The sequence below is a fragment of the Rhinatrema bivittatum genome, chromosome 8 (assembly GCF_901001135.1).
Source record: "Rhinatrema bivittatum chromosome 8, aRhiBiv1.1, whole genome shotgun sequence".
NCBI classification, from domain to species: domain Eukaryota; kingdom Metazoa; phylum Chordata; class Amphibia; order Gymnophiona; family Rhinatrematidae; genus Rhinatrema; species Rhinatrema bivittatum.
Genome location: NC_042622.1, coordinates 157,645,474 through 157,662,292, shown reverse-complemented (window position 1 = coordinate 157,662,292; position 16,819 = coordinate 157,645,474). Strand labels below are relative to the sequence as shown.

Sequence of the window (16,819 nt, the reverse complement as noted above, 5' to 3'; positions counted from 1 at the left end):
AGAAGAAAAAGTAAAAAGAATGTTGGGAGACCATTTAAGGAAGAAGCACAAATTGTCTGGCTCTGTCTATGTGTGAGGAGTGGGGATGGCCAGGAATTAGAGCCAGGAAGAGAGGTGTGCATCTGGCAGCCCTGCAATCAGCTCTTCTCCTGAAGAACTAATTATCAAGAGAGAGAGACAGACAGAAGGCTGCATTCTGAGGAAATTGAAAGGCCAACAACTGTTCTTTATTAATAGCTGAGCTACATATAAAATCCCAAGAAGGGACAGAGAAGCCAGGAGCTGAAAGACTGAAAGACTTCCTTTCCAGAGATAATCAGGCCCAGGAGCACATGGATGGATCAACCTCCAGAGAGACTGAATTAAGCAATCTAAACTTTGCACAGAGTATTTTAGCAGAGGAGAGAGAAGGATTGTTTCCTTGGCTTTTGTCCCCAAATTCAGCATCTCTTCATAATAGGTTCAGCTTTTCAGCCAAAGTGAAGCATAAACCCTTGCTGGGAAAGAAAAACTGGTGGACTGTGGTCTTTCTGTAAGAAACTAAAACCAAGCCTACTTTCTGTTTAGTACCAAGTAAACCATTTGGGGAAGCTTCGCAGAAGAGAGAGACCTTTCACACACTACAGTGCTCATCTATTTGGTTTGTCATTTAGCCAGCTCCACTATCAAGAGGGTCTTATTCATTTTCTTGGTTTTTTTCCCCACACAATTTTGGGTTTGGGACAGGGTGCACCCTTTATAAATTGGTGACACTGGGGTAGATCTGTCCCCGTCCCCCCCCCCCCCCCCCCTTTTTGTAAGTACTCAAGGATAAAGAAGTTTTGAAAGTTATGTAAATATAATTTCTCATGTGGTACTCCCCACCCCAAGAATACGGATAATTCATAGTCTGGACCAAGAGGGGGCCACATACAGAAAAATAGTTGAATCAGCCCAAGTTTAAAATCATTTTCCTGGATATTTTACCATGTTTTATGCTTCATACACATACTATTCCATAATAAAAGAACTCAAAGACCTAGGCTCATGATATGAACTAGGGAAGTGCATGAAAAAAACATTTTGTTTTATGTTCTTGTGACATTGTTCACATGTTTTGTGTTGTCAACATTTGAACCATCTCCCTCCCACCTACTACTGAAACAAAAAAAATTTCAGTTTTCCCATCTTCCTTCACTCCCCACAGATCCCTTCCCCCAATTCCTTTCTCTAGCCCACTCAGAACCCTCATACTCCCCATTCTGAACCAGCAGCAAGACTCCCTCATACCTGCTCCCGGCTTGGCATCCAGCATTGGTCTGATATTATGCTACTTGCTAGTTACGCTGACTAAAATAAAAATAGCTAGCATAGCTAGTATAGTGTTGTATTGCTTTCAGAGCAATGTTATGCTACTCGTAGTTAGCTACTTGCATAGCATTACTCCAACAGTGCAATGCTTTGCTACCTGTCGTTACTTTTGTCAGTATAGGTAGTAGTATAGCATAAGACCAACACTAGATGTTAAGCCAGGAGCTGGTAAGAAGTAGTACTGTTGCCTGCTTGGCATGGGAAGTTGGGGGGGGGGAGGTTCTGGGAAAGAGAATGGGCCTGGACTTGACAGAATGTTTTGTTTTTAAAGAGGTCATCCAAAATGACACAAAATTTTGTTATGGGATTTGTGCCATTTTGGATGCAAAAGACAAAAAATATCATTGATTTCTTTAAAAAATTGATCTTGATTTGTTCACTGCTGAATTGAATTCTTTTCCAAGAGACTGATAATTTACCTTTAGATAGTCAAGCAGGTAATTGGAACAACACACTTAATCTAGCTATTAACAAAATAGCTCCATTTAAAACATGCCCCGGGTCACATCATTTAGATCATCAATAGAATCATCCTGGCCTATGAATTTTGAAAAGAAAATTGTAACATTTAGAACACCTTTGGCAGAAAAGTAGAAATAAGTACTATAGTAATGATCTTAAAAATAGATGGTTGGTGGCTAACAAACATTATCAGAATGCTATAACAGCAAAAAAGAAATATATTTGTCAAGATTAAATCTGCTGACAATTGACCTTGTCATCTTTTTTAAACTATTGACAATTTTTCTAATCAGCAGCACCTCCATTATCAATTCACTCTTCCTGTTTGGCAAAAAGTTATATGGACCTTTTCTTTAACAAAATTGATACCATGTGAAAGTTTAAAATCTGGTGAATCCTCGTATCAATCTTTTGACCTAAACTCTCCCTCTCCTTTGTCAAGTACCCTGTCCTCATTTAATCTTGTATCAGCTGCTAGAATTTAATTATTGCTTTGGTCACTTCATCTTACTACTTCACAAATGGACCTTATGCCTTTAAAGTTTCTGAAAAATCCATGTTGGGTTTAGCCAAGTCAATTTCCTCTATTGTGACCAATTCTTTAACTACAGGCATCTTTTCTAGTCAACTTAAGGTAGCTAGGATTTTTCCTCTTCTTAAGAAGCAATCTTTGGATCCAGATATTCTTAAAAACTATAGGCCTATTTCAAATCTCCCTGTGTTTGCCAAAATAATTGAGAAAGTTGTACTTGATCAGTTATATGATTTTGCCACTAAAACTGATATAGTTCATCCCTCTCAGTATGGATTCAGAAAGGGACATAGCACCAAATCTGCACTTGTTTCATTAATTACCAACATCACAATATAGGCCGATGGAGGCAGAGACACACTTATAATCCTTTTATACGTGTCGCTTTTGACACCATCAGTTATGGTCTGTTTCTAGCTTGACTTCAAGGAATTGGCATAACTAATTCCGTTTTAGCTTGGTTCCACTCCTATTTAATTGATCAGTCTTTTCAAGTTGAGTGGAAACAAATTTTTTACTTTAAGTTGTTGCCTTTTGGTGTTCTTCAGGGGTCCATTCTTTTCTTGTTTCTCTTTTATATCTTTCTCTCTCCACTTGCTATTTTAATCCAAGGATGTGGGTCCGTCCAACTTTTTTTGGCAGATGACATTCAAATTACCACTTTTGTGAATTTAAGGACCTTGATCTCCCTCTCAGCTTTCAATAACTATTTGGACTGAGTTGTGGGTTGGTTCTCTGACCACATATTAAAGGTCAATCCTAAATTAGAGGAAATTTGGATATACCAGTTATGCTCAATACAGATGTAACAACCCTTGGGCTTCAAATTGATTCAAAACTTGCCATGGTCGCTTACATTTCTGCTATCATTAAAAAATCATTATTGTGATATATTGATCAACTGCGCCATTTATTAGTAACCCAAGACTTAAAGTTATTGGTTCAGGCTTTTGTCATTTCTAGACTTGATTATTGCAATTTCCTTTTTTAGGGGCTGCCAGACTATCAGGTTAAATGTTTTGCAAAATACCGCAACCAAAGTAATTTATAGATTAAAGTATGATCATGTATCCCCAATTTTACAAGTTCTACACTGGCTACACATCAGTTGGCAGATTAAATTGAAAGTACTATGTTTAACTTTTCAGGCCTTGCATTCAGGCTTTCCTATTTACCTGGCAAAGCATGTAGTTCCATACACTCCATCATACATATTTCTTTACGCTCAAAAATCTCTTCTATATCTTCCTCCCCCTTCTGAAATTAGGTGAGAAATTAGCAGAGAAACTTCTTTTTGTTATCTGGTTCCAGCTCTCTGGAACCTTTTGCTGATGGATCTCCAGACAGAAAACAGTTATATGAAGTTGAGAAAGACACTCAAAACATGGATGTTAACAAGTTATTGTCATTTAATTCTGGTGGTGTTTTGTTTATCTGATCCATGCGGTTTTATTTAGTTGAAGATCCTGTGACACTTTGTGTGACATATATTTATGACTTGCTGTTACGGCTGTTATTGTTTTACATGTTCCTATGATATGATTTTGTTTTAGTGTAAACCACTTGGTTAAACAATAGGCTGTATAAAAAGCTTAATAATTAATAAATATGTTATTTGCAAAAGAAAGCACACACATAATATGAAGCTAGAGGAAGGCCGGTTCAGAGGTAATAGGAGAAAATGCTTTACTGACAGGGTGGTGGAACTGTTTAGCAGCAGAGGTGGTAGAAATCAAATCATGACTGAATTCATGCATTCTTAGGTCAAATACTAAGGAATGATGCTAAGGGCAGGCTAGGGGTCACAGTAGAGAAAAGAAAAGTAGGGTAGGGACCTTGGGATTCTGCTTAGGTATGGATAAAGAATCATTTGGCCCACCTAACATGAACAGTTGCACCAAGTCTACAGTGTTCTATCTCTAGCTATTGCACTTCCTTTCCCTTATCAACTTGTAAGCTAAGGAAATCTTCCAGCTGTTGGCCATATAATCTTGACCACCTGCACGTTGCTCCTTATCCTCCTTGTAGTTTACTGGGAAGTGCAGCAAAGTCATTCTGCCACCCATGCTAGGTAACTTGCCATCTCCCCTTAGTTATATCTGAGAATGTACCTTGGAACCCGCTGATCAGTGTGAGCAGACTTTGTCAATTCTTCCTTTTGGTCCTCTACAGTTTTGGATAAATAGTACATATAATTTTTTTCTGCTAATTTCTAATATGTTCTTATGAGCTGCAGCCTTATGGTCACACTCATAAATGTGTGCATTATTACAGACTCTCACAATATACAAAATAGTATTTGCTCTTCTCTTTCAGTAACCTTACCTGGCTGACAGGATGATGACTCTGGCCTCCAGTTCCTTGGCCTCCAGCAGCAGGGAAGTCAGGTTTTTGGTCCCAGGGTTGAACTGAAGGACTTTATCAGCCTGTTATGGATGTGAGTAAAATGAGTTAGCACAGAGGTTAAAGGTGTCCTAATGAGAGCCATGCTACAGAATTGCTGTCAGAGAAATCGGCAAACTCTAACCAAACCAATGTGCGGGACACTCAGAGGTACATCCTGGACTGGCTTCACTGGGTTTCTTTCCTTTTTGCACTGTGCATGCAAACTGAAGTCAATCAAGACCCAAAAAAGAGGCGTGCATTTTATAGAGAAGAGAAAAAAGGGTCTGCAAATGCAACAGAGAACTCAAGGAGAGGGTCATCATTTTTTTTTTCTTAATTTCAAAAACGTTAGGGGAAAAACAATTTAAAAAAAAAATTCTGGACTGCACAGGTTTACCTTTGGGAATAAAAGTGATTTTCTCTTTTATGTCAAAGAATTTTCGTTTTCAAAAAAGAAGAAAAAAAAAGCTAGCAAAGTTAGTTCCTGTTTGGCATGCATTTCCAGGGACAGGACAATGGCTGGTGGGTTTGGATTTCTGTGCTATCCATTCCAAACTAGCTCAACAGTAAACGTGCCACTCCATACACTCATGGACAGAGCTGGACTGCTCTCCCTCTGCTTTCGTTATCTTAGGTTAGGATTTTGGGTGGCTGTTGCTACTTGTCATTTGCTAGTTATTGATGGGTGGCGTGCATTGTCCATGCAAATATACCTTGGGTCCTCGCTTGTTGTCATAGGAAAGTTGGTCGAGGTTTTCATAGTTCCTTTTTTTACTCTGATGAATAATGTGCACAGAGAAAATATGTAGACACAGAAGAATATTATAAACAGTTGAAAATGACGTGTAGTAAAGCAATCCAACATCCACCTCCTTCTTCATGGCTTGCTAAAGGGGACTCATAACACTGGAGCTTGCAAAAACCATTACTCAGGCAAAGCAGTGTTGGGAAGTGAAGTGAGAAAGATAGGGAGTGCCACTGCAAGGCTTCCGCCTCTCCTGTGAGATAAGTGTTCAGAACTGAAACCTCTCCTCAACAAAGATCTGAGCAGCTGTAACATTTCCTGTGGCAGACACATGAAACTATAACCTCTCTTGTGACACAAGTATTGTGACACTGGCATATGGAGCTCCTGTCAAACAAGTATGCAAAGCTGCAACCTCTCCTATGGACACAGGCTTGGGAGACTCTCATGTCTCCTGCAATACAGTCCGAGTTGTGACTTTTCTTGTGATGCAAGCACCCAGTTCTATAAACCTCCCTTGTGGCAAAGGCATGGCTGATGGGAATAGATATTTATTTGCTGGCGTTTTATGTCACATACTCCTTTTTGTCCATCCATTACTATTATTGACAATATTATTAATATACATTAACGTTATTGTAGATACCTTGGGTTTGGTTTATGCTGACTTTTCATACATACCAGCATATGAAAACATTACAATGGAGAAATGTGTTATATGTTTTAATAAAAATGGCCAGGGGGAAGTTTTCACACACCTAAAGTAGATCTCTCATTTTGTGGCATTAAATCCTCCAAGGCCTGATACAAGCACAATCTAGGAGTTTATGCACCCGTGGAACATTCTGAACAGCCTGCGCTGTCCTCATAGATCTACCTCTATGCCCTGGGCAGCTGTGTGTTTCTGACCCATTATCTACATTTTAGTTTGGGCTCACTGCTGAGCTGCAGAGGACATCAGATGGTCAAGAGATACACGGGAGCAGAATTCACTGCCTCTGCTTACACCCAAAAACAAAATCGCTGTAGTGCTACCCATGTTGGATACATGGGGAGCACACAGAAAAGAAACCTCTTGCACCAGTCAATGAGGAAAAATCAGTGGAAAGATCATAAATACAATGAAAGTGCAAAGAGTTGCTTGAACAATTACAAGTAGAACAAGACCCATACCAATCATTTAAAAAGATGAACTTGAGTCTAAATGCAAGGATCTGTTGGATCATTACCTCAGAGAGAGGATATGTTGTAGTTGAAAAGAGTGCATAGAAGAGGACTGAAGCATTTGCTAGGCATCACATTCCCCCCATATGAGGTGCCACAGTGATTCATTCTGTATTCAGTATAGTGACTCTTAGAGAGTTCTAGAGGAAGAACTGGTTAGTCAAAGTCAGAGATGGAGGACGTTTTTAGTTATGTTTATTCTTCTCTCTCCTCCTGTAGTGAGCTGCAGGAGTGACACCACCATGTGATAACTGAGGAGCATTAGAAGTACTTCTTGCCTTAGAAGGAAAAGGCAGTGCAGGTTTTCCTCTGTTCCATTGGGAGTGGTGAATTCCCCCTTTTCGCTAAGGGAAGATAACTCATTCCACTGAGTTTTTCCAGGGGGAGAAAAGGCAGGGTAGAATATTTCTTTCCTGCCTATATGATTCTTTAGAAGTGTTCCAGGGGCCTGTAGCATTTTTTTTACTACATCATTTGGGGTTGGAGAAGGAGTTATGACATAAGCTATTCCAGTTGAAGGGTGGGTACTGGCCTGACACTAAATCTAAAGGAAGCAAGGAAAAGTGCCTATCCAGTTCTACCAGTGAGAAGTGAAGAAGTGTGGATAAGAGAAATAAGGAAATTGGAGGAAGTCTGCCCAGTGGAAATTCAAGTACAAGGGATGCCCTAGAGTCCCTAGAGCTTAATTTTAAAGGATTTACTACTAGCCATGAAGGGGATATTAGAAGCATGTATGAGAGATTTGTATCATTTAGAAGACATGGATTAATCTCCTAGAAAATATGCAGCATGTCTAGTCATCAGTACTGAGCAAGCTTTGCTTCAGTATAGTTTATTTTTGTTGGAACATAACCACTAGTGTGAAGAGTGATTTTTTTTTTTTTTAGATATTGGTAGTCCTATCCCTTAAGGTCCCTGAGACTACCACTTTCGCCCATTCAGAATGAAACAACTGGATCTGTACCAAGTTATGTCTTGGCTCAGCAACCTCTGGAGTGACCTCCACAGGGAGGTGTATGAAGGGAATTTGATAATAGCAGCAAGGGATGGGATACAGGATTATTCACAGCAAGCAAAGAAACAAACTGGAAGAACAGACAAGTGAAGATATTGGGGAGATACCCATTCCAGAGATGGCTACAACGGTGATGATTCAGATGAACTGAACTAAATCACGGTGAACCTGAAAGATGTAATAGGTCAGACTGAGAAACTGAAGAGTAGCAAATTATCCGGATCTGACGGTATACAGCCCAGGGGTCTGAAAGAACTAAAAAATGAAATTTCAGATCCATTACTAGCAATTTGTAACCTATCATTACAATTGTCCATTGCACCTGAAGATTTGGAAGGTGGCCGATGTAACATAGATTATTAAAAGGGCTCCAGGGGTAATCAAAGAAACTATAGACTGGTGAGCCTGACTTCAGTGCTGGGAAAAATCATGGAAACTATTTTAAAGAACAAAATCACAAAACATAAATAGAGTGGTTTAATAGGACACAGCCAGCATGGATTTACTCAAGGGAAGTCTTGCCTTACAAATCTGCTACATCTTTTTGAAGGGGTTATTGAACATGTGGATAAAGGTGAGCCAGTACATACAAGCCGTAATCTGATGGCCTACGCATGTAAAATACGGGGGTTACACACGTGGCTGGGCCTTAACGCTTGCTGAGCGCATTTTAGAAAGGGCCTGTCCATGCACATAACCCTCAATATGCACAGAAGTGCCGGGCCATTAGGCCCTGTCCTGGGGAAGCACGCGCCAGCAGCTAATCGGCATGCGTAACTTACTTCTGCTATGAAGGAGCAGATAAGTTATAAAACAAAAAAAAATAGGGTAGATAGGGGTTGGGTATCAGGGAGGAGAGGGGAAAAGGTAGGAAGGTTAGGTAGGGGTATAGGGAAGACCTACTCACGTCACCGTGCATTTGTTTCTAAAATTCCCCCTCCTCTCCCATGCATGAGCGGACTTTAAAATCCGGTACAGATGTGCGCACGGGAACCGTATTTTATAATATGCGCATGCAGACATGTGATTGTTATAAAAATTCCCCGTCCATGTGTGTGAGCCGGGAACCGCACGCACATGGATGCAGACACATTTGTTTTAAAAATTGACCCCATTGTGTATTTGGATCTTCAGAAGGCATTTGACAAAGCCCCCATGAGAGGCTTCTAAGAAAATTAAAGTCATGGGATAGGAGGTAATGTACTTTTGTGGATTGCAAACTGACTAAAAGACAGGAAACAGAGTAATATTAAATGGTTAGTTTTCTCAGTGGAGAAAGGTAAACAATGGATGGCCTCAGGGATCTGTACTTTGGCTGGTGCTGTTTAATATATTTATAAATGATCTGGAAAGGGGTATGATGAGTGAGGTGATCAAATTTGCAGATGACACAAATTATTCAGCATAGTTAAAACATAAGCAGATTGTGAGAAAATGAAGGAGGACCTTACGAGACTGGAAGATTAGGTATCCAAATGGCAAATTGAATGTAATGTGAACAAGTGCAAGGTAATGCATATAGGGAAAAATAATCTATGGTGTTGTTACACGATCTTAGGTTTCATATTAAGAGTTACCACCCAGGAAAAAGATCTAAGCTAATAGTGGACAATACATTGAAATTGTCTGCTCAGTGTGCCACAGCAGTCAAAAAATTCAAACAGAATGTTAGGAATGTTATACTGCCTCTGTATCACTCCATGATGAGCCCACAGCTTCAGTACTGTGTTCAATTCTGGTTGCCACATTTCAAAAAAGATATTGATGCATTGGAGAACGTACAGAGAGGTGACCAAAATTATAAATGGGATGGAACAGCTCCCCTATGAGGAAAGGCTAAAGAGTTTAGGGCTGTTCAACTTGGAGAAGAGACAGCTGAGGGGGTATATGATGGAGGTCTAAAAAATCATGAGAGAACTAAAACAGTTAAATGTGAATCAGTTGTTTACTCATTCAGATACTAGAAGGACTAGGGTGCACTGCTTGAAGTTAGCAAATAGCACATTTAAAACAAATGGGAGAAACTTCTTTCATTCAGCGCACAATTAAACTCTGGAATTCATTGCCAGAGGATGTGGTTAAGGCAGTTAGCTTAGCTGGATTTAAAAAAAGGTTTGGACAAGTTCCAGGAGAAGTCCATAAACTGCTATTAGTCAAGTTGACTTAAGCAATTGCCACTGCTTATTACCAGCATTAGTAGTGTGGGATCTATTTAATATTTGGGTACTTGCCAGGTACTTGTATTCTGGATTGGCCAATGTTGGAAACAGGATGCTGGGCTTGATAGACTCTTAGTCTGACCTAATATGGCAATTTCTTATGTTCTTTACTTCTGTGGTACAGAATTGAAGTCAGTCTCCCATATTGTTGCTGGATGTGACACACTCATAAGAAGGACTGTATATTGAAAGCCACAATATGGTAGTACAACTCATTAGCTGGAGATACTCTAAAAGTTATAATATCCCAGTACAAGATAAATTCTGGGAACATAGTCCAGAGAGTTATAGAGAATGAAGATATTACCATCACATAGGATATTGTTCAAATTGACACCCCCTACCAGACATAAGAGCCTATGCACTAAAACTTAACATAGGGGTAAATATTCAGCCACTAAGTGGCTAGTTAAGTTATCTGGATACCCATATCCAGCTAACTTAACTGGGATATTCAGTGGCGCAGCCATGCTGCTCAATATACCCAGATAAGTTACAGTTAGCTGGATATGTGATATCTGGCAAACTTTAGACCTGCCCTATGGCACATCTAGAGTTAGCCAATTAAGGGCAAGATTCATCATTCCTCACGGAATCCCGTGAAAAAGGGGGCGGGGGGGCCTGCAAAAGGCCGCAGCCGTTAACACCGCAGCGGTGCGATTTCGCCGGCTACAGTGCGGCCAGCTGCAGCCTTTCGCGGCAAATAGCGACACCATAAAAGGTATCGCTATTTGCCGCGCTACTGCTGGCGATAATGTTAGTCACATTATCGCCGGTAGCGGTGCCGCAGCAGACTCCTCCCCTCCAGGTAATTTAAATCCTATCACACGCGAAAAGTCCCTTTTCGCGTGCGATAGGGGTTTATCGTGTGCGATAAGGCTCTAACGCACGCGATAAACCTTTAGTAAATAGCCCCCTAAGTTGCCAGCTAACTCTGCTCCTCCCTGGAGGGCCTACCTCCCACCCTAGGAAAGCCCCCGACTTACCTGGCTAAATTCTAGCCAAATTCGTTATCCGGCTAAAATTTAGCAGCCTTTTACATATGTGGCTAGGCCATTTAAAATGGATACGTTTCCCGTTATCCGCCTAAATGTCTTAAGTTTTAAATATGTATCCCATACATACTAAGGCAGTTTAGCATCTATGTAAAATAGCATGATATGTACTCAGGCCCTAGCAGGCATCCTAAACTGATCCCTGAAGATGTTAGCATCATACTATGTGTACTAAAATTAACATGTATATGCACATGCTAATGAAGGAATGTCAGATGCAAATTGTGCAGAAATAGTGTAGTATGCTCTGTGCACATGCTATTCAGCATGTGCACAGAGCCTATAATGTAGCACCTTCCTTGAATCGGGTGTAAATATTTTGGCATGTGAGCTATTTCAAGGTTTCAGCTACCAACAAACATTTTGTCTGAAGGGTAAAGGCCATGTACAAAATATGCCACTGTAAATGTTTATTCAAATGGCCTTGCCCTATTACACATCTTCCCACACCTTCTGACACCTTTTACTTACTATTAATTTGACTTATATTCTGCTTTTTCGGGCAAATCAAAGCAGATTGCATTCCTATACTCTAGGTATTCCCTTATCCCCAAAGAGCTTACTATCTAAGGTCCTCATTTAGTAAGCATTTTCCCCATAGAGACAGACTGGGAGAAAAGCCTTATTAACCCAGGACCTTCATTTCAACCTGAGGCAAATGGAGGGTGAAGGGACTTGCTCAAGGTCACAAGGAGCGGTGGTGGGATTTGAATCCAGGTTTCCCAGGTTTGCAGCCCACGGCTCTAACTATTAGGCTACTAAAAATAAAACCAACACTCATGTTACTTTCCTTCTCAAATCCACATTTATTGACACAATGAAAATGTCTTTTCAAACAAAAGGTTAACACATAACAAGTAGTTTGCAAAGATTATTGTACACTTCATAATAGATAAGGCAGAATGGTGTGATGGTCTGTAAAAAAAAAAAGGGCCATTCCATACAGCCCTATACAATGGCATGATTGTGATGGTCATTAATATCTTTGCTGCGATTGTCCAGTCCAGTGCAGGCATCCTGAATCTTGCACCAGAACAGTGGACAGGGCAATGAGGGTTATGTGGCAGCAAGATCAAAGTTCCCGCCTCTCTCAGTTACCTGGAGGTTGTGCCAGGAGTCGCTTGCCAGGGTTATAGGGGCTAATTGCTCCAGGTGCGGGTGTTGAGTACCAAGACATTCATGTGGATGGGGTGGTCCATTTCTCCCCTCGCTCGTTTGGGTGCGTGGGCCATATGGTCTTGCAGCAGGGGCTGAGTTTGATTTAGGCGTGGGTTCTATTCCCACTCAGAGATTGCAAAAGGCAAATTACCCCCCCCCCCTCCCTTGCTGGCAAACAGAGGACTTTTGTTCTTCTCACCGGAGTTCCCCTGGGCTCATTGTGTGGCAGGGAGGGGGAGGGAGGTCAGTACAGGGGGGAGGAGGGCACATAGTGGAGAGCGGAGGAAAGGCATCCTCACTGTTTGGGGTGACTTCCCAGATCGCCAGGATGGCTGCGTGGTCCGGGAGGGGGTGGCTAGCCCGGCTCTTCAGGCTGGGAGGGACTGAGGTGGATAGAGGGCCTACAGATGTAGGGGGTCCTGGATGGGGACCATGGGCAGTCTGCACTTGACACAAGGGAGCGCCACATGGGTGAATGTGGTTGATGCTCTTCCAGCATCCATGGTCTGCAGTGGTCTGTTATTCACAGAGATTGGTGGTGTCGCGGCTGTAATAGGAGCATGGGCACATTGTTCTGCCACATGTGGTTCGGCAGAGGGCCCTTCGGTTTCACACAGGCCAATTTTCTGACATTTTCCCCATTGGCGTAGGATTTGAGGACAGTGGAGTGGAGTCATTCAAACTAGAGGATGGTAATGATTCAAGACTGTGGAGAAGGGGACCCAATAAGGTTAACAATCAGATCGGTGTACGGACTTGCAATCTGGGTCATCACCAGATAAGGCACAAATGGACGAATTTCCAAAGTCAGGATTTGTTTAGGTCGGGCAGAGTACATCTTTCAGATATTGGCTATGTTATATTCAACAATGCCCAGCTGGTGATGCTGAACGGATGGTTGTTGGGGGATTGATGTCAGCTGCAGCCATGGTGGTGGGGGCTTGAGGCAAGGGCATGCCCTACCTCATGCCTGTGGCGATTATCTGGGCTGGTAGGGGCATTTCTGATGTGGTGCAGGCAGCCATCACAGTCAAGGTCAGCAGTGGACTGACACCTTGGGCAGCACAAGGTGGGGTGTTCCATATGCCGGAGGCCCCCCTTGCTTGGGGACGAGGTGGGGGCCCAGGTTCAATGCTGCCTTGCTTGGTTATTGCGGCAGGGGTAGTCGTGGTGGTGTAGCCTGGTCTTGGTAACTGCCCTACCAGTCTGGGTACCAGTTTGTCTATATATATATATATATCTCCCCAAGATCTTTGTTTGTCGTTATTCCATTGCATTAAAGAATGTACGCGTGTATAGCCATGGGTCAATTAGTTGTGATGGTGTCGGTTGGAGTAGGAGAGTGGGAGGGACGCACACAAGGATAACACTATAGTTGCAGCTGCAGGAGTTACCTAATGACATGTCACATAATAGCATCCCACAAACACTTAATCACCTGAAAACTGAAGTATTAGACAACTCATATCTGGCCAAGTACATGGCCCATCCTTGTCAAGGCTCACTAAGTTTGACAACCATCCTGAGAACTACAGGATTCAAAGTGTCATCAAATACCTGAACATCACTGCAAGCAAAGAAATGGACTTGTTAGTGAAATGGTTGGGGAGCAAGTCCTCAGAACATGTAAAGAGGTTAAAGTCAGTGCACATAATTGATCCTTTAGCAGGCCTGACAATGATGTGGAAAAGAATTGAATAGTAGTATGACAGCCCTGAAATCATCGAAGATGCTCTCACCAAAAATCTCAAACAGAGACAACCATAAGCTTCAAAAACTTGGAGATTCGCTTTTAGAACTGGAAGGGGCCAGTGCTGATCCATATCTCCCAGGCTTCAGTTATCTAGACACTGCTCACAGAGTGAATTCAATTTTAAGGAAACTGACATACATACTGCAAGAAAAATGAGTTTAATAAAGCTCAAAATACAGTATAAAGTAGAGAACAACATTGCTTTTCATCCCTTCACAGTTTTTCCTGGTTCTTCCAGAACCAAACAGTGACACAAAATGATCTGATTTTTAATTTTGGCACATCGGATGACACTTCAGATGTCACCAGTGCAAACCACCCTAGAGATGGAAGATCAACTAAAAGGTATGATAACATGAAAAAAAACCATATTTGTACACAAGATAAGGTTTCACCCACTATGTCTGTATCTCCTACTCCCCTCTCCACAACAGAATAGAGGACCCAGAAAGACAATATCCTATACACAAGAAACTTCACCCTTTAAAGAAATTCTGTGACTTTAAGGACAAGACTAACAGAGCACAAAAACTTGCTCAAAGACCCTGGAATCTGTTACAGATACTGCTCTTACCCAACTTGCCACCTCTCTAAAGACTAAGGCAGTCACCAAGTGTGCAGAGTGTAACCGTGACTTAAACTCCAAGAATACTGATGCTCCCGTAGTAAAGGACAGAGGGGAGAACAGTATATCTGAGACTTTGGTACCTGAAGTCACTCCCAAATATATCGAAGTCTTGGAGAATGCCATGATAGAAAGTCATGTTCCAAGATATGCCTAGCTACAGAATACCCAAGAGGCAGCCTAAGAGGTCAGTAAAGATGTACGTTATCATAGATAATCAAAGTAACATCCCTGGCAAGGCCAGAGTTCTTTCACCTTTTCAACATAAAAGAAAACTACTCCATACACATGCTCAAGATATGTGGCAGGAGTGGTAAAGACAACAGGGAGAAAAGCAAAGGGATTTGTGATAGAAGCATAAATGGTAAAATCAGATCACCACGTCCCACAACCAGATACTGAACAGGAGAGAAATTCCTATGCTAGAAGTGGCAGGGCATCATCCCCATCTGAGGTTTATAGCTAAACATTTCCCACCTCTGGATCCTGATATTCCAATACTAAGCCTCATTGGAAGAAACATCCTGGGGATACACAATGTTCATCAGTTGTGCAATGGTCCACGCAATACCCCATATGCTCATCACCTCAAACTAGGAAAGGTAATAGTAGGTAACGCTTAAATTGACAAAATGTGTAAATGGACAGTGTTCATACCTTTGCCACTAATGTACTGGAGGATAGAGACACATCCTTAATCAAGTCATGTCCAAGCCATTTCTCCTTCAAAGATATATCTGTTCATAAAGGGCAACCAAGCCATCATCCTCAGGCCTACATAGAAGCAGTCACACCAAAAGATTGATAATGCTTAGCTTAGATTTCTGCAGGGAATAAAGCTCTTTTTCCAGATTGGTTACTGTTAGTTGCTGTTTGAATGTTTTAAATTTCCTAATTAGATCTGTTTCTACATTGACCTCTCACTCTCAGTGATCTTCTGCCGTTCCTATTGGTAACTTGACCCAAAACAGTCTGGGATTGTTTCCTTCCTGGAGGGTTTTTCAGTTGGGTCAAGGCTCCTGTAAGTCAACAAATCTTTTGAAGCCTCCTACTAACTCCTGAGAAGGCATCACTTTACTTTTTTTTCCCCTTTCATCTTCTCACTCATCTTCCCTCAGCTTCTATCACAGCTGCAGTTTGGCTCCTTCAGATTAACTGGGCTTCCAGAAAGTCTATCACAGCTGTACTAGGCTCTGTGTGACTATCCTTGATGCCCTGTCATTCACAATGAGTGCTGAAGTGTTCATCATTCTAACAAATATATTAAAAAATTGAGTTTCTCTGGGAAAAGCTGGGAAAAAATGTTTAACTCACTGTTTAGCAACACAAGCTAGAGATCAGGCTAGGCTGTTAGCGCAAGCCTGCGATAGCCTTAGAAAATAAGGCCCAAAATATCTTTCCCTCAGAGAAGACAGCAACAATAGCAAATAACTTTCTTTTTTTTTAATTAATAGTTTATTAAGATTTTTAAACATTATTACAATGTAACAAATCAAAGAACAAAATTTTGTCAACAAGAAATTAATAAATAATTAATTTTAAGGAATATAATCCGGATCAAAATTTTCTAGTCCACATTAAGGGAGGAAACATCTATATAATTAACTAAGGAAAAATGTAATTTTATTTTACATATCTGGAAATTATCTATTTCTTACAGCTAATCATCTCAACCTCTTTCCTTATCCAGAAGAAAGGTTTCTAAATGAGAGGATCTTGAAAGACAAATTTATTCCTCTGATACACTACAATAGACTTACAAGGAAACCTAAGGAAATATGTCGCTCCTAGAGCTACAACTCTAGACTTTAAATTTAAGAATTGCTTCCTCCTAATCTGTGTAGTGTGTGATACATCCGGGAAGAGTTGGACACTTTGTGTGCAAAAAAGAAACTCCTTGTTTTTAAAATATTTCTGCATAATTAATATCTTATCACTTTCTCTGCAGAAAGTGACTAACAGTGTTGATCTTTGGGGTATGTCATCCAATGAGGATTCCAAAAAAGCAGTTAAATTTGGAGACTGCTGTTGGACAATGTCAATCTCTTCCTATCCCTCCTGTTTTTTAAGTCTAGTATTAGTCACATAATACATTTTTGAGAATGATTTATCATCTATCGATGATATCGCTAGATTTTCTACCAAATATTTCTTTAATAATTTACTAGGAGATAGAAGTCTAGTGATGGGAAAATTCAAATACCTTATATTCCTCACTCTGTTTTCATTCTCAAGACTTTCGATCTGCCTATGGATACTTATACTATCTTTAATAAAGGCATTATTGGCTGATTGT

At 40.9% G+C, this 16,819-nt stretch overlaps 1 protein-coding gene across 2 annotated transcripts in view; it reads right to left on the bottom strand.

The window, feature by feature from the left end:
- GRIN1 (glutamate ionotropic receptor NMDA type subunit 1) overlaps positions 1–16,819 on the bottom strand; it is a 328,561-nt gene that overhangs the window by 273,567 nt on the left and 38,175 nt on the right. The window contains exons 4-5 of one of the 2 annotated variants that reach the window (XM_029612208.1): positions 5,443–5,505; positions 4,670–4,770 (exon numbers count right to left, since the gene is read on the bottom strand). In XM_029612208.1, the coding sequence (XP_029468068.1) occupies positions 4,670–4,770; positions 5,443–5,505 (164 nt within the window). The remainder of the gene's footprint in view (positions 1–4,669; positions 4,771–5,442; positions 5,506–16,819) is intronic. The other variant, XM_029612209.1, reaches the window with a different exon arrangement.